At 39.9% G+C, this 25,137-nt stretch overlaps 1 protein-coding gene across 17 annotated transcripts in view; it reads right to left on the bottom strand.

The window, feature by feature from the left end:
* Nucleotides 1-413: 413 nt before the first annotated feature.
* The window catches only part of LRCH3 (leucine rich repeats and calponin homology domain containing 3), a 62,398-nt gene continuing 37,674 nt past the window's right edge, over nucleotides 414-25,137 (bottom strand). The window contains exons 11-23 of one of the 17 annotated variants that reach the window (XM_088060853.1): nucleotides 22,865-22,960; nucleotides 22,407-22,458; nucleotides 22,130-22,270; nucleotides 20,846-20,893; nucleotides 19,669-19,722; nucleotides 16,568-16,648; nucleotides 15,206-15,277; nucleotides 14,328-14,376; nucleotides 13,719-13,832; nucleotides 13,017-13,135; nucleotides 11,369-11,506; nucleotides 9,208-9,285; nucleotides 414-3,964 (exon numbers count right to left, since the gene is read on the bottom strand). In XM_088060853.1, coding sequence (XP_087916979.1) covers nucleotides 3,836-3,964; nucleotides 9,208-9,285; nucleotides 11,369-11,506; nucleotides 13,017-13,135; nucleotides 13,719-13,832; nucleotides 14,328-14,376; nucleotides 15,206-15,277; nucleotides 16,568-16,648; nucleotides 19,669-19,722; nucleotides 20,846-20,893; nucleotides 22,130-22,270; nucleotides 22,407-22,458; nucleotides 22,865-22,960 — 1,171 coding nt within the window. In that variant the 3' untranslated portion in view covers nucleotides 414-3,835. Of the gene's footprint in view, nucleotides 3,965-4,562; nucleotides 6,942-9,207; nucleotides 9,286-11,368; nucleotides 11,507-13,016; nucleotides 13,136-13,282; nucleotides 13,596-13,718; nucleotides 13,833-14,327; nucleotides 14,377-15,205; nucleotides 15,278-16,567; nucleotides 16,649-19,668; nucleotides 19,723-20,845; nucleotides 20,894-22,129; nucleotides 22,271-22,406; nucleotides 22,459-22,864; nucleotides 22,961-25,137 lie in introns of those variants that run through there. The other 16 variants (XM_088060851.1, XM_088060852.1, XM_088060855.1 and 13 more) reach the window with 16 other exon arrangements.

The raw sequence follows: 25,137 nt of genomic DNA, 5'->3' as shown, positions 1-25,137 counted from the left end.
CAGGAAGCAAGGGTGAGTTTTGCACTTCAAACCAAAGACAGACCAAAAGCAAAGGACAAGAACAAGGAGCAATGGGACCAGCAGCAGAAAACCCCAACCCAGAATGTATTTAATTTATACAGAGAAGGAAAAAACAAGGGGCTGTGTGGAGGGATAAGCAAAGGATCCTGTACAAAATTGGTAACTGTGAAGGTTAAAAATACCGCCAAGAAACAGCTTCTGATGTGGCTGCAAAATATGTGTAAAAATACTGGGATTTTCCTGTCCCGGTTAACTATGAAAAGTAGAAAATCAAAGTAGGTCCATCAAATGCCAACTGGGATGATGTAGGAGGGGAATAAACACCTGACACAGAGGATGTGACATTTGTTGGTGCAACAGAAAAACAGCAGGAAGAAATACTGCAATTCATGTAAGTTTTAAAACTTTATTTCAAATACCCATGGTTTCCTTTTATATTATCAATGTGCTAGAAGGTCACACTACTGGCAGAATACAGGCAATTTAAAATATACAATATTCAGACACATTTATATGTAACAGAAATTATGGAATGTATTTACAGACATACAGCATGGGATGAAGCTTTAAAATCCTTTACTCTATTACTTACACGTTTACACTGTTTTCAGAAATAACAAAATTAGATCACTTTGTAGAACTTCACAATATCTATACAAAAGAATTTTTGATGTCCAAATTCACCTTACAAGTCCTCTGTTTCTAAAACAGTTTTTCCAAGAACCATTTATAGTCATGAAGGAATAAGAATACCATTTGCCATCCGGCTGCTACCAAGAACAACAGAGGCGCTCTGGTGCCGTAATTGTCCCTGGTGGATTTGAAGCAGGGGAGGGGCCTTTACGGGGGAGAAGGCCTCTCCTTCAAAGGGGGGACCCCCAGCTCTGCCCTGGCCCCCCAGTGCCGTTAGGGGCTCCCTAGTGCCTGGGCCGCTCCACCTGGAGTGTGTGACCTTGCAGAGCCTCAGACACTGCTCAGGGCTCACCAGGTTTGAGGATGGAGCGTGACACCATGGAGTCAGAGTAGGAACACCAGCAGCACCAGGGCTGAGGTGGATCCCTCCCACATCCTCCAACACAAATGCCCCGAAGAGGAAAGACCGTCTCTTCTTTGCTTTAACACACAGAACAGAACTTTATACATGTTTTCTTTCAAACACTTTTTTCATGGGACACAACAAAAATTACACGTAACTACCCTGAAAAATCCCAACCTATTTTGCAAGAGAGAACTGAGGTGGGTTTGGTGTAACACATTAAATAAACCGTATGATGAAACTTCAGGTTTGGATTTTTGTCCTAAGCATCTGGACAAGATTTAGTGCTTGCCAGCCTGAAAACATAAGATTACAAATGTCAAACGAACACAATTACTTACACTGAAACTGCCAGAGTGAATGCTGCTCACAACAAAGTACCCTGGTGCCAGGAGCGCTCTGCCTGCCTGGCCTCCAGCCACAGGTGGCCATAAGCCACTCAGGACTGTGAGCCACACATAGCAATAGGAAATGGCTTTCTTTCAGGCCACACTCGAACCCCTACCCCATTAAAAACTACTGTTAATCAAATGACAAAATTTCCACCAACCTGAGTACTGACTGTTAAGTTTCATTTTCCTTAAGCGCTGGAACAATCGCCACACCCTCACAATTCCATGAAGGGAATGGGTTTCTTCAAACAGGGGTATTTAAATAGCCTGTGATGGGTGTGCTGCTAAATGCAACTGTCCCTGTAACAACAGGTGACCTAATGTTGGAAACTAAGATGAAGTCAATGCCTCCCTCTCTCCAAATTACGTGCAGAGACAAATACACCAGGAACACCGTCTGTGTCTGTGGTGTTGCCTGCAGCAAACTGCAGCAGACACTTCAGACACCTCTGTGTAACCCTGTGGGAATGACCAACACTCCTCACCAATGGCATTAAGTGAAACACAGAAACTACTTAAGCAGGTGAGAATGCCTGTGTGGAGCTGCTCTTCCTGTGGGTACTGTGAGTTCCTGGCACTTCCATTCCCTGCAGGGCTCAGGGCACTGCATTTGCCCAGCATGAGGAGGTTTCTCTTTGCAGCTGGGCACTCTTAAACACCTTCCAAGTGTTCTTCACTTCGAATGTGACCAATCAATGCCAATAAGAAGCAACTGGAATAATTATGAGAAACAGGGGATTCACCAGTCACCACAATGGCCCTTCAAAGAAATACATGAAGCAAAACAGAATGGAAACAAAATCAAAAGGGGAAAAATGCAGCTAAGAACAGTCTTTGGCAGCTCCCACAGCAGGTTTTACTTCTGCAAAAATGACTCTTAGCTATTTTGTTCCTATTTCTTCTTCCTTTATCTGCATAAAATCCTCTCGCTGTATTCTGCTTTGAATAGATCCCAGAGAGAATATGGCTGATTCCTGGAGTTGTTTTCAGACCCCTCATGTACCATGTATTAGTAGCATAATGTTCAGGGATGCTTTAAATTGGGCAACACCTGACAAAGGAACTGCAGGGGTAGAAAGCTGGATTTTGTGAGGCCTTTTTGTGGGGGAGAAAAAAAATATTGTTAATTGATCTAGGTAGTGAACTTGGCCTTGTCACTGGGACCAAAGCATACAGACCTGTTTTTATTTTGCACATCAGCTTTCCAGGAAAATGCAAAACTTGTCAGCTGCCTCTCCCGCTTCTGCACAGTGAATTTCCATTTTTATGTTAAGGAAAGAGGAATGAAGCAATAGCAGTTCTGTAAAACCAGCATATCTCTCTACATAAGCTCCAACTTAATAAAGGGCTCTATTGAAAGCCTTGTCTAACCCTTCAGAACTTCAGAGCTGCCTTAGCACACGCTGCTCTGACAAAACCCAGCCCACCTGGGCAACTTGAGAAACGTGCTCTTAACATGATTCATTCTGTGCCTGCAGGGGATGCTTCAGCCCCTCATAAATGTCTTAGCTCAAAGGGCTTCTAATGACCAGCAGGGCAGCCTGGCACTGTTCCCACTGCAGGGAAGTGCACAGGATTCTGGTGATCCCACAAAACCACCAGAAGGGGATGTGAGGACAGGGGCAATCTCCCTCCACTGCTGTTGGAGAAGTGTTCAGATAAAGACATGTTAAAACCCAAAGAGAAAGTGAACCCAGCAAGAATGCTGTTGGGATTAAGCCCATTTGAACAGATCTTAGTATCTTTTACTAAGGTGTTTCTGGCAGAGAAAACAGGCAGTAATTTTTCCATTGGGGGAAAAAAAAGGGGTTTTTTTTCTTTGACTTTTAGTAATGAGGACCTGTCAAAGCAAGTGACAGCTGTGTGAGGTTCAACCCTGTTATCAAACACTGCAGGTTAAGATAGTGTGATGCAATTAAAAAAAATAACAGAAATACCCACTCTTTGGAGGCAAAGAAATTCCATTTCTTTGCACCCTGTGGGCAAGGAAAGAAATTTAATTCCCTGTGTGCCCACTACATAACACCTTTTTTTTTTTTTTCAAATTTCTCTAGGAATTGCTTTCCAAACTCTAACCCATTTCTTCATCTGCAAGGTCAGTTTCCACAACTAGCTCCAAATAGCCAGCCACTGGAATTCCCTGCCCTCCTCCCAATGAACTCTCATTTTTTTAAATAAGGGGCAAAAATATTAGTAATAAAAAAAGTTACTGGAAACTGTTGTGATCTCCAAAAAAATGGAGAAATGAAGTAAAACATTCCTGTCAGGAATCATGGAAACTCATTTCCTTAGAACAGAGCTCTGTGTGTTTGGATGCACTGCATGGGCAGTAAAGTCTTCAGGTCCTTCTGCTTAGCCAAGGTAACCCAAAAGGTCCCGGAGGTCTTTACACAGCAGACAAGTGGTGAAGTGGCTGCTGCTTTGGGGGTGCCAGCTCCAGGAGCGCCTGGACAGTCACAGCTACCTGTGTCAAACCCTTCTCTTCTAAAATATGCAGAGGCAAACATAATTGCTCCTGAATGGGGAACAAAACAAAGACAAAAACAAAATGGATGAAAACCACTCAACTGAAAAGAAAAAAAAAATTAAGCAAAAGGTGGCTGAAATATGAAATGTTATGGACAGGCAGCACACACATACAGGGGTAGGACATGAGACTTCTGCTTGTGACAAAGGAACCATGACCTTGACTGCTCAAGAAAGGTGGCCTTGGGCTAATCTCTTGTGTTCTTTTAATAGAAAACTCTACAAATAAGAATTTGAAAAAGGATTGTGGGAGAAAAGAGGAATAGCAAATTGTCCTCCATCTCTGCCCACACTGAGATGGCAGTGGTTTATGAAACCAAAGTAGATGAACTTGAGGAAGGGGAAGCTTTGCTTCAATACGATCAATGTGCTACAACATGGAGCAGGAGAGGAATCACAGCTTCCTTTCTAAATCACACCTTTTGGAGAAAGTCCTCCTGGGACAAGCCTGTTCAGCTACAGCCATGAGGAAACCCTGGTGGGGAGCAGGGAATGACTCACTACCACTCACTCACCTCCCCAAAGCGCTTAGCAGGTGACCCCCAAAATCATCCTGAGGATTAACAGTAATACGCAACATGCAAAAAGAGGTTTCAAACTGTTTATTAATACTTGTGCTATTCTCAGTCTAAGATGTAGTTAAAGCCTCATCCTACAGAAGTCCTTGGCACCTCCTGGCCATCCTCACTCTACAACGGTCAGGATACATGTCCAACAGTTCTCTGTATCTGCAGAAAACAACCCAAGTGTGTCCTTCCTAAAGAGCTACAGAGACTCTTTCATGTGTTACTTTCACATCCATTGGCATTTCACCACTTGAGTATTTACTGATTCTTGAGGTTAAAGAAATCCTTCAGCACAAACAGTGGCAGCCAACACTCCTCTCCCGCAAAGCTCTGAGCAGAGAGAAAATAAGCGAGCCCCGACTGCAATTCTCATAGAAAGCCATATGCTCAGGCTAAAATACATTTTTCTTCCAGCAAATGTATATTACTTTGAAAAAGTGTGCTTTTTGAGACAATACTTGTAAACTTGAGGAAATATGCCTTATCTTTTTTCTTATGTATGCAAACAGATAAGCGGGAAAAGCTTTGGAATGACTCCATACCACACACAGTAATGACAAACAAAATTTAAAAACTGGAAGGCACTGTCAGTGTAAAACCCCTTGCAGCTTTTATCACAGTGTTCATTAGAAGTTAAGAAACACAGGAACCGAGTTCATTTTAGTTCATACCAGTAAACAGTACAAAAATAGCTTACTTAAAAATAAAACAATCTCCCTCTGTCAAAAGTCCCTTCTTTACTCAGTGATGTTTGGCTTGGACAGAACATTTTGTGTGACTTGGACAGAAGGCAGCAGCTCTTACTTGCTCCTTTGATAAATACTCACTTCATGGTACAAGAGCTTGTGAGACCCACATACAGATAACACATTTTTACTGGTAGTGACCCCATTTTCAACTGAACTCCTGTGTACCTTAAACTGTGCTTCAGAGGTGTTCCATGTTATGGCTGGAATGCCAGCATCACTTGTACTGGGCTTCCAAGCCATTTACTGCACTTGCAGATATAACAGAATTTTATTGAAGACACATTTGGAACAGCCATCTCCTGAACACTTACCTGTCACTGGTCTCTGAGCAGAGCTCCCTGAATGGATCTCCACTCTGAGGAGACATGGTCTGTTACACACATGGGGAGTGCCCTGAAGTTCTGAGGTGTCCCTGAGACATTAAAGCATTAAAGCACCAGGATGTTTTCCCTGGGGAGGGAAAGGCTGTGAAGCTTTATGGAAGACTACCTGAGTTTTGTAAAACAGTGAAGTGTGCTTGTGCAGCCAAGACTTTTATTTGTGCAACTGCATGATACAAGTGTTTCTGAAAATGACAGGATAAGAGAAAGAAGGGACTAAGCATGGAACAAGCTTGGGTTGGGGTTCCCAAGATCAAGTGACAATTCAACACATTTTTGGTAAGTTTTATCCAGATCACAGTAAAATGCTATGACATTCTGTAGCACCTGACAAGATCATAAAGATTTTTCTTTCTGTTCCAGAACACTTTTCTCTTAAAGCTGTTGAAGAGCTCAATTTCTCTGAAATTTTTCTGCTTGAACTGCTATCAAGTTCAAGTAGTTCAGGATTCATTGACAGTTGTTCTAAAAAATCCTGACTCAAAGTAATACAGCAGAGTCTATAAATCTGAGAAATCAAATGTGCTCAGAAGCAGGATAAAGGACTGGGGATAAAAAAACAAACCAGTTAGAAAGCTCTGTGGACAATACCAGACCATGTCTCCTAAGACTGTGAGATTGCATCAAGAACACTGACATTGAAAAAAATACTTCACATTGTTAACATTTTTCATCAGATAATCCTCAGGCAATCTACCAAAGTGGTTGCATTTCCCATTATACAGATGGGGGAACAGAGGCACAAATTGACACTGCAGTTTTCACTACACCACTGGTCAGCAGACTACAGCATGCACCACGTGTCCTGACCTCAGCCCTCACTTGAGCCCAGGGACAGCACCTCCTCCCTTGGAAAGCATTTCATCTGCTCAATGTAACACAGCAAATACAAATGGGAATTGGGTCACGGATGGTGGTGTGGGTGCACCAACATGTTTCCACATCGTACTTGTCACCTCTGTCCCATCCGTGGGAAACAAAGCACTTCATACACACAGTCTTGGCAAAGCCCAGAATCTGTTCCCAAGCACTGGAGTGATGAAGGGAGGAAGCAGCACCACTATCCTTCACTAGAGAAAAAAGACCCAGCGATAGAACATACAGAGCGTTAGCATTAGAGTACAGTAAAACACCACAAAGCCCCAGAGCTGAACGGAAAGAGACACGAGACTGGATTCTTCTGAATCTGTCCCCAGGGAAAGAAGAGTCTCAACTGTTCTTTTAACGCTGAGGTTTAGCTGGAGAATGTCAGAAGGGGAACAAAGATTGTCCTGTCCAGAGTGTGTGAGCGGGAAGGGAAAACAGACAGAAAAAAAAGTCAGTCAGTTAGCCATAGCAACATCCACGAAGCAGTTATCAGACATCTCAGATACAACCTACACATTTGAGAAGCACATCACAGCTGGTTAATTTTCACATAGAAATCTGCAAGACTCTCATTGCAAAGAGCTCAGTGTCAGTGTTTAGTGTTCAGTGAGGTGCCTGTCACCTCTCCAACTCCAACATGTAACTACTCCTTGTTGTTAAAAACAGTGGTTTACACAAGCCTTAGTGAAACCCATTTTTCTCTAGAAGTGAAGATGTTACGGCTATCTGAGATGTTGCTGGCATTGAGTACTCACCAAAGTTCAGCCTCCACATGTAACTTAAGGAAAACAGCAGGACAAGAGATTATTTATGTGTAACTGATGTTTGAATGCAGCATTCTGCAGAAATATCTATTACTAATTAGAGTTTAAGAGTTCTGTAACTATTCCCATTGTGTGTCTCTTGTGTCCCTTTCCCACAGGTAACTGCTAATAATCAGTGAAATCTAGATGCATGGGTCAAGCTGTTCAGCTGTTCAGGGTTTCCTTTGATCCAAGGGCTTTAAAATCACCAGTCCTACACAAATTGATGCTCTGTTGTGGTGCCTGTAATTAGCCCTTTCTAAAAGTAGCCTTCCCCTTAAAAGGCAAGTATTCCTACATGGATCTATGCTTTCAGAAATCCTATTATTTTTGCAATTAGAATGGAAATTAAATGAAAAACCTGCAGGCAATTTTTCAAGAAAAACATACCAGGCTGCCATGCCACTCTTACATGCAAGTATCTTATGTTCACATCTCAACAGAAATGTAATGCAGACATATGAGAGCAGCTTTGGAGTTCAGGGAGGGTACTTTCCTAAGTTTTCCCAGACAGACCTTCCTTGAACTCTTTCACATTAAAACAAGATATATGAGAAAACTGTGTAGAGCCCTACACAGTAGGGGTAGCAGATTGAGCAGCCTGGGTTTACAGGGGACTTTTTCTTGATTGGCCTTTGTGTATGGTTTTGATTGTGGGTCATTCCAGTGATCTTCTTTGTACTGCAATCCCATAAAAATTTTATCTTCATACTTGAGGGAGCTATAAATAGGGAAGCTGGGATGGAATTGCACAATGCCCCAAATGAATTTATATTGTGCAGTTCTGCTGGGACTGAAAGTCCAAATATTTTTAGAGGACCAAAGCAGTGCAGGATCTTCCAGCATTAATGATCACTTACAACTCCCCAGCCCCTTCTAACATGATTCACCACAGAGCCACGTGAAATTGCCAGGCAGCTCAATAAGTAAGTTATCCTAAAACCCCAGTGGCTCAAATGTCTGCAAGTGATCTGAAAACACCAGAAAATTCTACATGACTGACTTAAGAACTGCCTTTAGATGTAGCTGGGAAATGAGTCACAGGGTCTACTCCTCCCTTTCAGAATACAAAAAAAACAGCACCTACAACAGAAACACCAATGCTCAGCAATGTAAAAACCCAAATCAATTAGTGCACTGGAAGGGAAATTAAGAAAAATATAATGTATTAAATCTACTTGTACTGAGACAGCTGCTGAATAAGACAAAGTGCAAAGGACAGGACAGCATAAAACAGGATAACCAGACCAACAGGATAAAGATGGACTCTAATATGTGTCCACCTCCTAGATCTTACAAGTTTCCAAAGGGGACAAGGAAGACAGACTTTTTACCACCAGTACATAACAAAAGAAGTAGGAACTATGCAAAGACAGCTACCATCAGAGAAAGGCAAATAATTCTGAGACTTGCTGGTAAGATGGAAGAGACATTCATGTAAGAGAATTATTGTGAAGGAACATGAAAAGCTTTGGGATAAAAAAAAAAAACACATGCAAACCACCATCCAGATTTTATCCCACTTTGAAGTTTTCACATACCTAATATTGAGAAGATGTAACTGCCAGTTCTAAAGGCAGACTTGAAGTCCATCAGCTATTATGAATTTGATGCACAGTATTTAAGTGAATCTGTACTAAAATATAAATTCTATCAACTATACTCTGATAAACTGTATCTGGCTTCATTTTGCTCTGGAAGACCATGCAAGGTAAGTCTGATCTATACTGCAGGACAGCTTGTACCTGAACCTTCTAAACTTTTAATCATTTTGTTTTAATCTAATATTCCAAAGAATGCTTTATTTTCTGAAGCACCAGGCAAAACTGCATTTGGAACATTTTATCAGGACAGCAGAAATACATACCTGAGGCACTCCAATCCTTCTGCAAGCTTCCAAGAAATTCTCCACGTTTCGTCTGCACTTTGCCATTGTAAGTTTAGGCTGCAAAGGAGCAAAGGCATACAGTGTTCTTAACTGGCAACATTTTAAAAGGTTTTGATTTTTTTATTTAAATAAAACTCTTAATAAATCTCTTTGCCAAAAACACTGCGCTGACATAAGCTCATCTAATTCAAAGCAGGCTCTGCTGAAGTTTGCTTTTCTTAGAAAACCATCCCAGTTTTCAAAGCTGTTTTATGAAAAGCTAAGTTATGAATGCTGGATGATTTTAAAAAAAGGACAGTTCTAAGTTCAATATTTATATACACAGTGTTACATAAAACTGGCTAACACTTCTAGTGGTTATAGTACAATCATTAAAAAAAGTCTTTTATGAAATGCACATCCATGGCTTCCATGCTGTGATTTCAGAGCAATTTCAAGACATGAAGCATTCTAGAGTCTGTTCTTGATTACTATAATGCAAAACTATATAAATATCAAACCATAGCTCAATTAACAAAGAGGTAAAAAAATAAAGGCTAAATTAAACCAAAAAATAATGTCAGAAGACTGAAAGTGAAGCTTACTGCTTGCCAGCCTCTTGTAGATGTGTTTAATAGAGCTGTCTGAATTGTACTCATTGGCATTTTTTCTACTAAGGTTTTTTTCTGCAGCTTTCACAGCTCTTCAGACATACCACAGCACAGGCTCTGTCTTGCCCGCTCTCAAAGCTTATTCTCTTCTGGTTCAAGAGACACTAACTCCCTTCTCCTGTGAACATGCTTTGGAGCACCAGGCAGCAGCCTCCAGGTATTCAACACTTCTGTAAGTGATGGGGTTTCTTCTGTCCCCTTCATGTGCTGTGTTTCCCCACCAAGAAGCAGGTTAAAGGCCAGCACTGGCTTCTTTCTCCCAGAGGTGCAAGGGAGTACAAAGATCACACTGCGCCTGGGGCAGGATGTGATGGCCTCTTCTGCTCCAGGAGCCATGTGACTCCAGGCTGCCTCTTCCTTGGGATTCACATGACAAAGCCGTGATTTAACACAGAACATTCAGCTGTACATCAAACCAGGCCATTGAAAAGATCTCACTGACACAAGTCTCCTGAGCAGTGGCTCCTGGCCTTTGCTTGGAATGATCCCAGTCTGCCTAGAACGTTGGTGTGTCCAGTTCAGTCGTTCTCAAAATAATGGGGCCATCTGCCTGGTCACATCAAGTCCCAGGGACACAACCACAATGACACACTTCTCAGCCCTGAAAGTGCCACTTCAGATTCCAACCAACATGAAGACTCACTTCAAACAAAGAGTAAGTGAAGACCATGTGCATGTTTCAACTTCTTCCCCAAGGAACAATCTGGTTTTTTTCCCTTATTCACACAATTTAAAGGTGCATAACAAGCAATCTGCCTGTCCATATTACTTTCAAGTAGCTGATCTAAAACATTTTCATTGAACTTTCTGACTTCCACAAACACAAACTGGATAAATAATCTGTTGTTATCTCACAGATATTGACTGTTCTCTAACTCTGTGCTTTCCCTACAAAATAGACTGCAATACTTCCCTGCTCTCAACAGTCCCCTGACACAGCCACCTTTTTCTCCTGTTATCACAAAGGTATGACAAGATTTGTTTTGTTCCAGGAGATGCAGTTTTCCAAGTATCTTGAGTGTGTTCTGCTAAAATTCCTAAGCAGAGGAATTTGTAATGCTATGAAGTGGACACAGGAATCAACTTGGTCTCTGCCTGGTTTCACTGTCTTTCGTAGTGGGATCCTACTTGTAATTCCCTGCTATGTTTTCCTGAACTTCTCAGACATTTTCATCTTTTAAAATACCCTGTTTCGGTTTTCATGGTGAACTGTCTTGTATTTCACTGGTTTTGAAGTTAACGTGCTTAGGTAGTACATGAAAATGTTAACATTTGCTTAAAAGCTGTTAGAAGTAACGTCCTTTAAATGAAACAAAGCCAGACAGAATTTCATTTAGTGACACTGCAGACCTTTTTTAAACAGCACAGATGGTTATTTTTTGTCACGTACATTCACTGAGAATACTGAGTTTAGTGTCTGCCTGGATTACAGGACTGTGTAGGATGTCACTTTGGACAGCTCTGAAGTAGTGTCAGTGTTACACACTTACAACAGCAGGTGAGGGCACGTGGATGCTGGGGACAGAGCGGGGCCGCACGTGGTTGGCCAGGTGGCACAGAACGACGCCGTCAGTGAGAGCCGCCCCGAGGTCGCTGGGCAGTGACACCTTCAACCGCGACTCGATGTTCTGTGGGAAACCAACAGGGACACACACAGGGGAGCTGAGAGCTGCATTCTTCCAGCTGGGGCATTCTGCAGAAGCTTGTATGGGGCAGAGTTCCTGCATCACAACTCTGTCTGTCCTCATGGCATTTCCAACCAGCTTTCTGAATAAGCCCAAGGAAAGCCCTGCGCATTACTGTGGCCCAAGGCTGGCCACAGTCTGGGAGCAATTGAGTTCAACAAAGAACAGTTTTCATTGTACAAGCACAGTACTAATACAACCATTATTCAAAAATAATGGAAATCAGGATCTAGGAACAGTATTCCTAACCCTACATATTCTCAGAGAATGGTTCTGCCAAGAGAAGTGAAAATAATTGTCTTTGTGGGTTGGAGGACAATACAATTAACAAAAGTCAAGACAATATTTTTGCCTTTAAATAAAAACTGAACTATTCAGCATAAGCAGTCCTGTGAAAAGAAGCTAGCTAGCATTTTTTTAAGAGAATGAATAGAAATTCAATTCAAGCTTTCAAACTAATTTGAAATGCTGTGTGAATGTCACCAAGTTGTAATACTGTATCTAATTTTTTAAGAATTATAAAAACAATAAAGCTTACCTGGGGAGCAGAACAAGAGACAGACTACATAGAAAACAGTCTAAGATAACATAAGAGAGGTTTGCAAACATCACCAAGTAATCTTTCTCCTTTAGAGAAAGGAGACTGTCCTTACTTCAACACTTCCTCCCAAAGAGAGGGAATTTTCTCTATCTTGGATGCTTATGGCTTTTGAGATTAGTTTCAACAAGTATATTCTTTTTACTTGGAAAATTCAAATAATTAATTATACCACCTCAAGAAATCCCTTCATGCTCTGCAGAAACAAGTCTGGGGCAAAGCAGAGCAGTACCTTAATGCCATGTAGCATTTCCAATATTCCTGTTTATTGTCATTGTACCTGGACAAAAACCAGGAGTGTCTTGCCCATGGGCAGAAAAAAAGCATAAATATTAGAAACATTTGTGGCTCAAATGTTCTGCACTTAACTCAGGATAAGGCAAGAATCAACAGACAGATCTAGAACACACGAGGAAACCATGATGGAAGCATGACTGGCAGCAGTCTCTGCACTCCATCTGCTTTTCTGTCAGTTTCATAGCAAAAAAGAATTTTAAAAAATATATTAAAAGGGGACAGTAAAGGCAACTTTCCAGGGAGCTCCTTACTGAAAGCTGATAAGGAAGAAAGGAAACACACATAAAAACAGAGTTCACCAGACATTCATGAGCAGGAGTTGACATAGTTTTTTATACAGAAGTTGAAGCTGACTTTATCTACCACAAACAACCAAATGAACACCACTGCACCCATCTGAAAGAAGTACATAGACTGTACCACACTGTTTAATTTTGGTCAGTTGTGCCCTGTATTGGTTCAGTGAAAGTGGTCCATAAGACAACTTTTAGCAGATTTAGCAAGGTCACAAAATGCATTTCCTGCTATATCTACGTTCTGGCTCCTGCAGCCCCTTACCTTGCGTAGCTGCTCTATCAGCTCCAGTTCTTCCTCCCGCTGTTTGGAATTTTGTCTCACTCGAGGGTCTGCAGAATCATTAGCAGGAGACAAGGCACAGGTAGAGGATGAAGCAATGGCTAAAACAGCAGCATGAAGGAAAGAAAATCACTAAGCACAGTTTGGCTCTGTGTTGTTTGCTACTGCACACAAAGTTCCAGAATGGGGGCATTACATGCCTTTTTCTTACCTTTGATTATTAATCAAACTAATGGTCTACCAACCTAAATGAGATGTGAACACAATTCCTTCACTGTTTAGATTCTGATCTTTCTGTTGGATAATAGTCATGCACAAATGACAACAAAGTTTTGCCATATGGAGTGTGTTGAAATGGTTCTGTCTTTCTCCAGAAATTCCAATTCTGTTACAGGCTACTGGGCAATGCAAGAATTATCAAGTCGTTGAAGGCTAGTGTGGCAAAGGTCTAAGTGCAGACCGGGATGAGCGAATTCTCACACTTCCACAGATGTGGCAAAAGAATATTGGACGTCTCCAAATAAAACTCTGTTTGTTCACAACATATATGATGTCATCTATCTACAAATGGAAAAAGTAGTTTGATGATAAAGACCTGAAGTAACAAAACACTGCAAGCCCTAGGTAATGCAGATGTCATTATAATGTCGCAAAACTAGCTGATTTCTGAGCTATATAACCTACCTTTCTTGGCTTCATCCCTGACAGCTGTTCGGAAAAGGAAACTCTCAGGTCGCTGGGAAGGGTTTCTATAGGAAGGCGGGGCTGCATGGCCAGGATATGGAGGGGAAAGGTGGACTAAACAAATATGGAAAGGCACAGGAAAGGAAGGAGGAAGAAGGAAATGGTTAGAGTTTAAATAGGAAATGGGTACAGCAATGTGGTAATTAAAAAGAACAAACAAAAAATTTTAATGCAATGATGACAAAACAAATTACAGCCGTGCATGATAAAAGCAGAGCAGGAAAAGGCACTTCCAAGGACACTTGCATGCAAAGCACATTCCACATACTAATTCCAACAACTGTTCTGACTCTTGCTGAATGCATCTGTGTGCCAAAGCCTCTATGAAGGCCTAAACCAGCCAAACCCTATGCTCTGCCTAAGGATATGCTTCACCCCTGTTGTCTCTTCCCTTGTGTTTTTTTCTAAGGAGGCCCAAGTAACTGGGTAAATTCTTGCACACAGCAGTGCCATAGAGGTAGGAACAGATGCTCCCCTCTCTTCATAGGACAAATAAGCAAGCAGGCATTTTGATCTTATTTTTCAGAATTTTTTTCCTGTCCCTGTTACCTGTCTGAGCAGTAGGTGAGCCAGGGGAGATGGTAGATCTGTCATCACTCTGTGAACAAAAAAGCAGAAGAGTATGAATGGTCCTAATCTAGAAAGACTTTGACTGTATTTTAATTTGCTGTGTTTTAAGAAAAGCTCCAACCATCTAAATGTGTTTCAGAGAAATAAGAAAAAACACTGTATGCTGACCCAAGTCTTATCCCTGCAGAGACAAAGTATTTTTCTTTTACAGAAATGACACAACTGCTTTTTTTTCCTTAGGAAAAAGAAAGATGAAACAACACTGACTATGCAATGCCAGATCATTCTTAACTCTTCCTTCTAACCTGAAGTGAAAGGGGACACCAAAAAACAGGTATTAAGCAACATGCAGAATTGACAATACAGCAGCCCCAACAAGGATACTCCTCTGACACCTTTGCTAATGCAGAACTGCTATTTACTGAACATCTGTCCCCAGTGAAACACACTGTGGCTTCATCACAGTGTTTACACAGACTAATGATTTCTTGTGAGGAATGCATTCAGCACAGCAGTTTCCACAGAGAAGAAAGAAACAGGAAAATAATACAAGTGTACTTTCGATGAACTCAACTTCATCAAGAGTAAATAATCTTGTACAGAAAAAGCAACATCAAAGACAACCAAGAATCCCTTAGAGCAGAGACTGTTACCATGTTTTATAGATCAGGCCTCCTATAGACACAGCCTAAAGCTAAGATGAGGTAATACCTACTACAGCTTAATCAGGTGAATCAGGTTCATACCCTACCTGAACTTCTGATTAGATGCTGACAGACTAACACCTGCTAAAACCGATGAGTGGATCCGAGATTTTTTTGTTGGCTCTAGTGGTGAATGATAATAGCAAGAGATACCTTGACAGGACTGAAGGTAGAGGCACTAGGCAGGGTAGTAGCACAGCTTTCTTGGTTCAACCCTGAAAGTGACTGAATGCAGAAAGAAACAGAAGGCAGTAGCAGAGTTAGTGAGTAGCTGACAGGTCGTACACAAAGGTGGAATGCAGCGAAGCTAAAAATTAAGAGGTGATCACGATCACTTCTCAGAAACACTCAACAAGCAACACATATAAATGCTTGCTGAACTATAGTTAAAGCTTTCCTACCCCCCTGAACTTTCTGGGAGGTACAGTGCTTCTTTTACATATAATACAGTGACATTAAAAACAGAATTAAGAACAGTAACTGAGGCAAAAGCTTCTTTAGTAACACCTATGCCATCAGAAAAAAAAGGAATTTTACCCTACAACAGTTCATTCTAGGCCACCATTAAAAATAAATAAATGAATTCTTTTTTAATGTTTTGAGGATGCTATGCATGTCTGAAAAATCAGAGAAACCCACATTCAAGAGGCTCAGTAATACCCACTTTGTATCTGCCACAAACACAACTGGTCCTTGTGATTACACACAAAGTAAATGAGATTCTGTGGGGAGAATCTCACTCTTGGGGAAGATGTCAGTGCCAGAATTTACAGTGTTGCCACAAATAAAGTGCAGTCACATTTCAATTATGACCAATATCAAAACCAGCCAAATAAACAACTTTTCCTGTTTATAGAACAGGGGCTGCAGTTGTGCCTATTTGTCACTGACAGGTGGATCTAGAAGGCCAAATCCTATGTCCCGCTGATAGCACCATCAAAACTTTAACATTTGAGGACTGAATGGCTCACTATGCTTTCAGAAACAGCACTCAAACAGCAAAGTGACATTTCAGCACAGGAAAGAACATCAAATGACACCTAGAAACACTACAGGGAGTGAAAGACATGTAGGAATTAGTTTTTAAAACATTTGCAACTATTCTGCCACTTCAGAAGAGCACAGCCAGAACGACTAGAAGGGAAAGTTTACACTCATGGCAAGCCTTAAACACAAATGTTTTTAGGACCTGTACAGACTTAGAGCTGATCCTCAAGACTTCCTCTTTTCTCCAGAGCAGGGTAGAGCCAAAATGGTGGGGATTTTTTTATTTTTTAAGAGTTTCAAATATCACTTGACTTAGACAACACATTAGCTAGCACATGAGAACACTAAAACAATCCAGAACTAGGTGGGCTGTAACGGCCGCTTATTCCTGCAGGAAAAGAGCAGGGCAAGCTTGACACAGACTAACAAGAAGTGGTCACTATGCACAAAACCCAGCAGTGAGCAGAGGGAAGGGAACACAGCACAGGGAGGGGCAATCACAACACCAACACACCACATGCTCTTCACCTGTTTGTGAGCGCTTGGCCTCCTTTTAATGGTATTGGTGTTATTGTCAATCTCAAACACAAAGAGAGGCTCAAAGCCATTCTGTCAGGGACAGCAAGGAAAGAAAGAGAGGGGAAAAAAGGAAGAAGTGAGGCAAAGAACGACTGTGAGGAAGGGCAGCCACAACACTAAAGGAGCCAGGATGTTGCAGTTCAGACTGGTGCCACCCTCTGCACATGCTGCACGCACTCTTTAGGTCTAGCACTGAAGTCACAAAAATTTCCCTGTGCCAGAAACAACTGCAGATACAGGCAGTGCCAAAAGAGAGCCCAACCAGAACTCTGCATGGACCAAATAAGGATATTATAAGGGAATTTGGTTATTAAACATTTGAATACACAAATGAATACCAATGGTCTCAGAGAAAATTCCAGGGTACAAGTTTGCATAAGTCAAGTCCTGCTTATTTTACCCATACAATTATTATTTGTAACACTCTGGTGCTTAACTTAAACTTAGTCTTATGTAAACGTTTCAGAGATCCTATGTGCTAACAGTAATATGACATCCTCAGGCCACATTTGAGACCACAACAAGAAAACAACACAAGGAAGGGAGCACAAGGCAGCAATGACACAAAGGTTGTGAGAGCAACAGGTCACAGCATCTGTCTGATGCTTCTGAAGCACCTTGTGGGCTTCACAACAGAGAAATGCAGCAGCATTTAGAGAGGATGTTTTGGGTATTTCCCCCCCTTTAATAGTACTAACCTTCTAAGGGACAGTATAGGAAAAACAAGTAGATATTTGGAAAAAAATGAGATTTAGAAGCAATGAAGGCTGAAATCATCAGCCAAGTGTGAAAAAGCCTGATACCAGCTCTACAAGTAATCTCTGCTCTAATGAATGGAACTATCCTTGTGAGAACAGCAAGAGGTTCTGACTAACACAAAACTTGTTTTCTCAGAGAGGCCAGTGACTACGTTTCTTCAACAATCTTTTAGTCTGGTTATCTATCCCAGGTCAACCCAAAGAAATCTACCACAGTGTGCAATGAAGTTCTACAGCCAGACTCCACTTCAAATCATAGGTGTGCAGGAGAAACTACAACTAAACTGAACCATTAGCATTCACAGAATGTATGGGCAATCATTCTGAGACTTCAAACCAACCGTCCTGACATTGTTTATAAACAGAAGGAAATGGTCAGAGTAACCTGTGCAACATGAATACATTTTAATTTTAATTAGCGATTAAAGACAGCAACAAGATGACCAGAAGAAACACTAAAGATTCTAAAAAGGAGATTCACAACTTTGATTTTTTGTTAAAGCAGTAACAATGCCAGAAGAGCGAAGTAGTAAAATAAAAGCTCACTTGCTTTCTAACTACATATTAGATTTAGTACTTTTAAAAGCTTTTCCTTATGTCCTCAGAAATTGGACCTAGCTAAATTTCAAACCTGTAAGGATAGGGAAAATGTCAAATGAAATGCAATAGAATATAAAAAAGTAAAAGCAATGTAAACCCTTAAATTTTTTTTTAAAAGCAAACTGATGACCGTTTCCTTGACGGTGAACAAGTTTTTATCACATAAAATACATTTGTGTAAACAAAAGATGGTACAAATTCATGAGCTAGTATGGGCCTGATGTTCCAGTTACAGTAATTGCCAGAAACTGCTGCCCTGACATATGTGATCATTAGGCACAGTGTGGATTTCCACCATAGAAGAGAGCTGCAGATCAGAAACCGCAGCATTTCACATACTATTATAACTTAGCACTGCTGAAAAATGTGAGGAATCAAAAGAAAAATGAAAACAGAAATTATTGCTTTCAATCCTTCCCTGCCAGCCTGGTCACTCTTTTTGTGAAGTTAAAGAATGTCTTTAACTTGGTTAAAGACAAAAAAGGAAACAAATAGCAATGGAAGCCAGTTTCAAGGTAGTTTCTGAAAATTCTGTATCTTAATTTGCAACAAAAGTCAATCATGTGTTCACTAAATCAAATAGAAATGGGGTTCTTACAGGTGTCTTTAAAGTATGTTCCAAAGACAAATTCACTGACAACAGAAAATCATCTCAACCCAAACTACTGTTCTCTTGCTTTTATGACCTAACTATGAAAGCACATTTTAATATGCTCATTGATAGGGAGTTCTCTAAACAGCAACATGATTATTAAATTTCTCTCTAACATTTTAAGCTTTCTTTCTCACCCACAAAGTGCTAGTCTTATGAAAGCAGAGAACCCAAAAAGTCTGAATAAAGACATAGTAAACATCTTGACCAACACACTGAGGAGAGAGACACTCTAATCAAGAGCACTGCCTAAAGAAAATTTAGGCAGATAATGGAAGCACATAAATCAAGAAAATAAATTCTAGGCATGCACTCATGCAACAGCAGGCAAATCAGGTGCATTCTTAATTTTCTAGACATGGATGATGACATTAATTAGATTTTTAGTTATGCTACATTGCTAAGATGCCACAAAGGAAGAAATAGCATAAAACATGAATCATGTGCATACATGTTTTTATTTTTGGTAAGTGTTCAAAAGAAATTATTTTAAGACATTTGCACTAATAAACAATAAAACTGTATGAGGAGTATTTCATGATTTGTAGCATTCACAAGTAGAACACTTTTTTTCTTGTGCCAAGTATTTCTAACCCCCATGTGCAGGACATAGACAAAGTTAAAATAGAAGGCTGTATTCTATAAAGCATTAAAATTGCTTACTTGGCACTGCAGAGCACATCAAAAAGCAAGCTGAATAGAGAAGAAATCAAACCAGAACAACTAGAGATGAATTTTTCACTTCAGAAACTGTTCCTTACTATCAGTAACTTTCTTCTGCTCTTAAACAAAATATAAGATTTAATTATATTGTAGAAAAACATCATAGTATTATTAGCAAATGTCTGACAGCAAAAGTGTTGACATATTCATAACATCATAGCTCATATCTAAGCTACTTTTCAAAGGAGATGGTCATGTTTTATGCTATTTAGATTAGCTCTAAAACAGTTGGTCTAATCTGAGACAATCATAACATGTTGTCATTTCTATGCTCTAGAATCTGCTACAGAAAAAGGCCATTACGTGCAGGATCTTACCACTAACAAGGCACTATCATCAGTATGCTGAGACCTTCTGGATGGAAAGGGACACTGGGAGGTGGGAGAGATGGAGCAATGTCAGAAACACACACAATGTCAGAAACACGGTATGCGAACAGACAGACATTTTGGAACATGTACTGCTTGCTTATAGCACTGTGAGGCTCTAAAACAATCCATGAAGTATCTGTAACTCTGTAGGAATACACAGCCACGTGACCCAGGAATTACAGCGCAGTTGTACTGCTTAAGGAATCAATTATTCTGCTTTCTGTCTTGTGTCAAGTAAATACAGAACACTACGCATTCACAGTGCTTACTCTGGTAGAACAAAGAACCTTTTAGAAGAATAAATTAAGAACAGAAAAACATTAAGAAGAAAGAGGAGCAAAAACTATTTCAATTACCCCATGTTTTGGTAATTTTTTAACATGAGTTAGTTGGAAAATGCTGCTAAAGAACTATCATATTTGTTATTATATTGGAAGTTTTGATCTGATTAACACTACCAAGTGAATTATCTTTCTCTGGACGAAAGTGGGGATGGCAACCAGTGGAAGAGCTGTCACTATGCAGAAATCTGATGCAGAGAGTGAACAGATGTCATTGGCTCAGCTCTGTATATTCTAGAAGACTGAGCTTTGTATGATTTGTATTCCTGGTTTTGATTATGGAAACTATATTACTATAAAACTATAGTAGAAAAAAAAAACAAACTTAAAAACTATTTATTCCTTTTTGTGACAACCCTCAAAATTGTAAAACTTAATATTTCTGGGACAACTGGTGATCTAATAACAGGAAACCAGGAGAAAAACTGATCTGTGAAGGATGACTGTAGCACTGTAACTTGACTGAACACTCCTGTCAGAATATAAACTATACTGCTCACAAGGAGCAGGTTAAAATGGAACATTAAATGTATTTTCTGCAGAGAACATAGAAGAAGTACAAAAAACAATAAAACAACACACTTGGACAAGCAATCTACATGAACAAAAGAAAAGTAGACTGACCCCATTAAAAAAACCCAGCCAAGGCTTAATAATATGTGAAAAAACTATGCTATAACCCAGTTTTGAGGTGTTTACCCCACAATGAGGAAAATAACTTTGATGGAGAGCTAAGAATTTAAGAGCTGACATCCCTACTAATGCTCTTATCAGACTCTTACCTCACTATCCATTGGACTTTGTTTCTGAGGACTTAAGGAGGCTTTTTGCTACATAGAAAAAGAAAAAATTAAATTTAAAATAATTTCATAAAGAAACAAAAGCTCAGAACAAACCAGCATAACTTGAAAGTGTTTTAAATCAGAAGTCTTAATTTTTAAATAGAACATGCATTGGGAAAACTGCAAATTTCACTGAGCTGAAACTTCCCTGATATCAGTAAAAAAGCAGCCTTTATTCCACATTCAAACAACCAAAAATTTCTAATTATGCATATGAAAGATGCATAATGAACCCAAAATACAACCCAAGGGAGGAATTTAACTGCTGAGAATAAAGCAGTCATGAATAAGAAAGGAAACAGATGAAAAATACCCAAAAATCAAACCCAAACCAAAAACCCCAGGAGACTCATCAGTGAACAACATGCATCCTATAAGCTTAATTTTTAACTAAAAGACTGAGCTGAATCTTTAATAAGCAGCTTTACTACAAAATAGTGCCAGGGGCTTGGTAATAGTTGTTGCTATGAAAAGCCTAGTTTCAGGCAGCTAAGACCCTTTTTCTAAACTAACTTTATACATTAAATATAAGCAGTAAACCACCCTTTGCCTCTCTGCAGACCACCCTAAACCCAAAATAAATATTAACGATAACATTTCTTACATTTGTGATGGTGAGATTCAGGTAAGTGACCAGAGCAGCAATCAGTAAAACAAATTTAAATCAACTATCATATAAATAAACTGGCATGTTAAGCAGAAGACTTCATATTGAATGCACAGACAGTGAAGACAGTGCTCAGAATGAGTGCCTGATGTACCATAGGTCTGCACCCACACTTTACAGAACTTATTTTATTATCACAAAATAGCAAAATAGATGAGGCAGCATTATATTTTTGTGTGTATGATTATTTACTCCCTGCCAAATCTGTCTTCAAAATTAAACTGCCTCTATGCCTACTCGGATAAAGGCCTCTTCTTTCTTAAACCAATCCCATCACATCTATGCAAATGAAAATTGAGAAAATTAGGTAAAATATGCAAAAATCAGAATTCTTTTCAACAATCACATTTTGGGTAAATCTTCCATCTTATTCCCCAGTTCTAGCTTTGCCTGTGTTAAGCTACAGCATCAACACTTAAGGGACTTAAATGCTATTTGTCCAAATTCCTTATAAAGTGTCAGGAGCATAACATACAAGCAGTAATTAACATGGCAATTAGTTATAATTAAGGGATTTAGAAAAGATAAAGTATGAAGTAGGTACTAAAAGGAGGCACCTTAACAAAGTCAAGGACAGCTTCTCTCTGAATCTGCTTAGTTCTCATCCTCTCCTCCTCGTACTGAAGGGCTGCCAGCTGGGCCTCCCGACGGGTGCGCTCGATGTGCCGGCGGTGCAGCTCAGAATCTGTGTTGGGCACCTGCAATCAAACAGGGCATCAGGCTGTGAAGTCAGAGCTGCAGATGGGTTATGGAGAAACACCCCGTGTCTTATGGATAACATCAGTTTGGTTTTGCCACAAACTCATTCAAAACTATTTGAATTCTATGTGTTACCTGGGTGTGGTGACTTGATAGCGAGAGAAAATAAGGTGAATCAGGCAGGGGTCTGACAAATGCAAAAACAGAGAGTAAGTAGACTTTTAAGCTTAAATATAAAAATTTTGCAAACATGAATTGTCAGTGACATACAAGCATCTGATCAAATCAGAAGAGTAAGTGTCTATTAACAGCTGTGTTGATGATTTAACTCACTATGAATGACAGATTTTGTGAAGTAATTTCTATTTCTTCTCCTGAATTGCAATAACATTTTTTTACAGCACAAGATGTACCAGTGGGATTGTACATTTGGCCTACTACATTGAGACACTGAGTACTTTATACCCATTCTCTAAGAATAACCAAACCAGGAATTTCTCACATGATCCTCATTTAGAGGATAGTATGGTTATTTGAGGGAGGGGAAAATAATAAAATGAATCTGCAGAAACACTCTGTTTCTTTTTCCCTACCTCTCTGTCCTGTCCACATAATTCCTTAGTACTTGGTGATGCTCTCTGTCCTGCATCAAATTTAGAGTTTCAGGTCTTCGTAATTCATCTGTATCCCTGCAGGTAAGACAGCAGGTGGAAGGGGATTTGGCCACTGATGCGCATAGACTACTGTCAGGTTAATTCCACTACAGATTACAACTGTCTTTGTGAGAGAAATGCCCAAACAATTAGCTTCAGTTAATCACAAAAGTGAAATTTGGACTAAAGAAATCACATTGTGATACCAAGTCAGATCACAACTACTGCAGTTAATAACTAAACATAACTTGCTTAATTAACAATGGTTAATAGTTACACACAGATGTATTCGCTCTTTTAAAACAGTATTTGTATTATTGCAGGCCTTATTCTGCTCTGGAAAGAGCAGAATTATTTTTAAACATCAGGACCCTTTGGTATTTTCAGCACAAACCTGCTCCTCACCAATCAGGTGACTGCCAGGGACACAAGCCCTCAAAGTCACAAGGTAAACAAAAACCCATCTGACTCTTATCCATCGTATCAACAGTAAGAAAGAAATTTTGCAGATTTTTTTTGCTGGAAGGCAGATGTTAGCACTGAAACAATTCTCAAGGTCCACAGCCTACAGCATGTAGCCTGACATGTTGCTGCCTAGAAACAAAGTTGATGGAAATCAAGGAGCTTACTCTTGACAGCCTAAACTCTGCAACCTTTGCTCCTGGGGCAGCCATGGAACACAGACACACTTAACCATGCATTTCCAAAAAATGTCAGTCCAGCTGACTGTGTGCACACTTAGGGCCTTGTCCTCATGGAGATGAGATGTGGAAGACCCATATGTTACAGGTCTCTTCTGTTACCTAAATTAGCACTGAAGCACATGACAAACCCGTTACTTAGAGCTATTTTAGACAGACAGGACTGGGTTCAGCTCAGTGCCAAGGAGTGTCTTCAGAGCAGAGTACACACAGCTTTGTTGCATCAGGAATGCACCACAGTCTGCCCAGAGGCATAAACTGTATTTATTTAATTGAATCAACTAATGTAAGTACTCTAGAGATGAAGTCTGTGTTACATCCAACTTTCAGAGTTTTAATGGCTCCAGCATCCTAAAGAAAAAAAAAAAAAAAAAGAAAAAAAAAAAAGAAAAAAAAAAAAAAGAAAGAAGAGGCTGCCTGCCAAGGCATTTGCACAGAATAACTGTGGAAGCATTTGACAGCTTGTGGTTGCCACAAAATAAAATATTTGACTAATACAAGTTTAAAATACAAAAAATTACTCATTGTCATATGTCTGTTTTTACACAATTTTGAAGGCAGTAACATGTTCTGGTTTTAGTGCCTTAAAAATTTCACTCTGCTGCAGCACAGTAAGCTACAATTCATTCAGATCGCTGATTAACTACTTCTGCATGGAGATCTGCTGCTATCCTTAAGTTTTGAAATCACTGGATACCTTACTGAACTACAACTTCCTGTATCATTAACATCTGTCTGTGTAAACAGCAGCTCTCCCCAGCTAACCAGCCTTCTCCTATTTCCTTCGGATTTATCATGGAAAACAGTGTTGGTAATGTCTAATTATTTCCATGTTGACATTTGAACAAATGTTCAAATAAAAAAGTAAGTAAACAAACAAGCAAAAAATCAATCTTTCAAACCAAGAGCACTCACTTTTTTGGTGGAAAACATGGCAGAATTGCTACATCACTTTATACCTGACTTGTGGACAGAGTAAGGAATGCTGACATGCTGAAATAGTGACCCTCTCTTGTATCAGTACAGCTACTGTATCTGCTTATTTTCTCCATGTTTCAGAATGCCTATTAAAATGCTGACAAAATGCTGGGAAAATTTACACACTAATCTTGGTTTCATTTCTTCTCTCAGTACCATTTTAGAATCCATTAAAAACTGGTTTCTACTGACAGCATAAGTAATGACATAGGTAGGACTACCAGTTGTCTTTTCCACCACTCCCCTGCCCTCCCCCCCAAACATTCCAAGTACAACTGGCCATGTTTTCTGTTGAGTCCCTGCAAATTCACTTTCACTCCACAGAACACTGAAATGCCTCAATAGTATAATAAACTTTCTCTCAATTTTCATTTGCAAGAATTTGCTTTTTATCTTTTATTTGCTTATTTACTTTTCTTTTAACTAGACATCCAAAATTCCTTTCAGAAACCTAACCACCCCTCACTGATACTCTGTCCAGTTCTGACCTTTATTTTACGCATAAGCATTCTCTCCAATAAGCCAAGTAATCAT

Source organism: Pseudopodoces humilis, chromosome 11 (assembly GCF_049639895.1).
Source record: "Pseudopodoces humilis isolate 2021_Gansu_Grassland_sample_001 chromosome 11, ASM4963989v1, whole genome shotgun sequence".
Taxonomy (NCBI): domain Eukaryota; kingdom Metazoa; phylum Chordata; class Aves; order Passeriformes; family Paridae; genus Pseudopodoces; species Pseudopodoces humilis.
The sequence above is the reverse complement of the archived record's forward strand: the minus strand, read 5'-3'. Positions and strand labels throughout refer to the sequence as shown.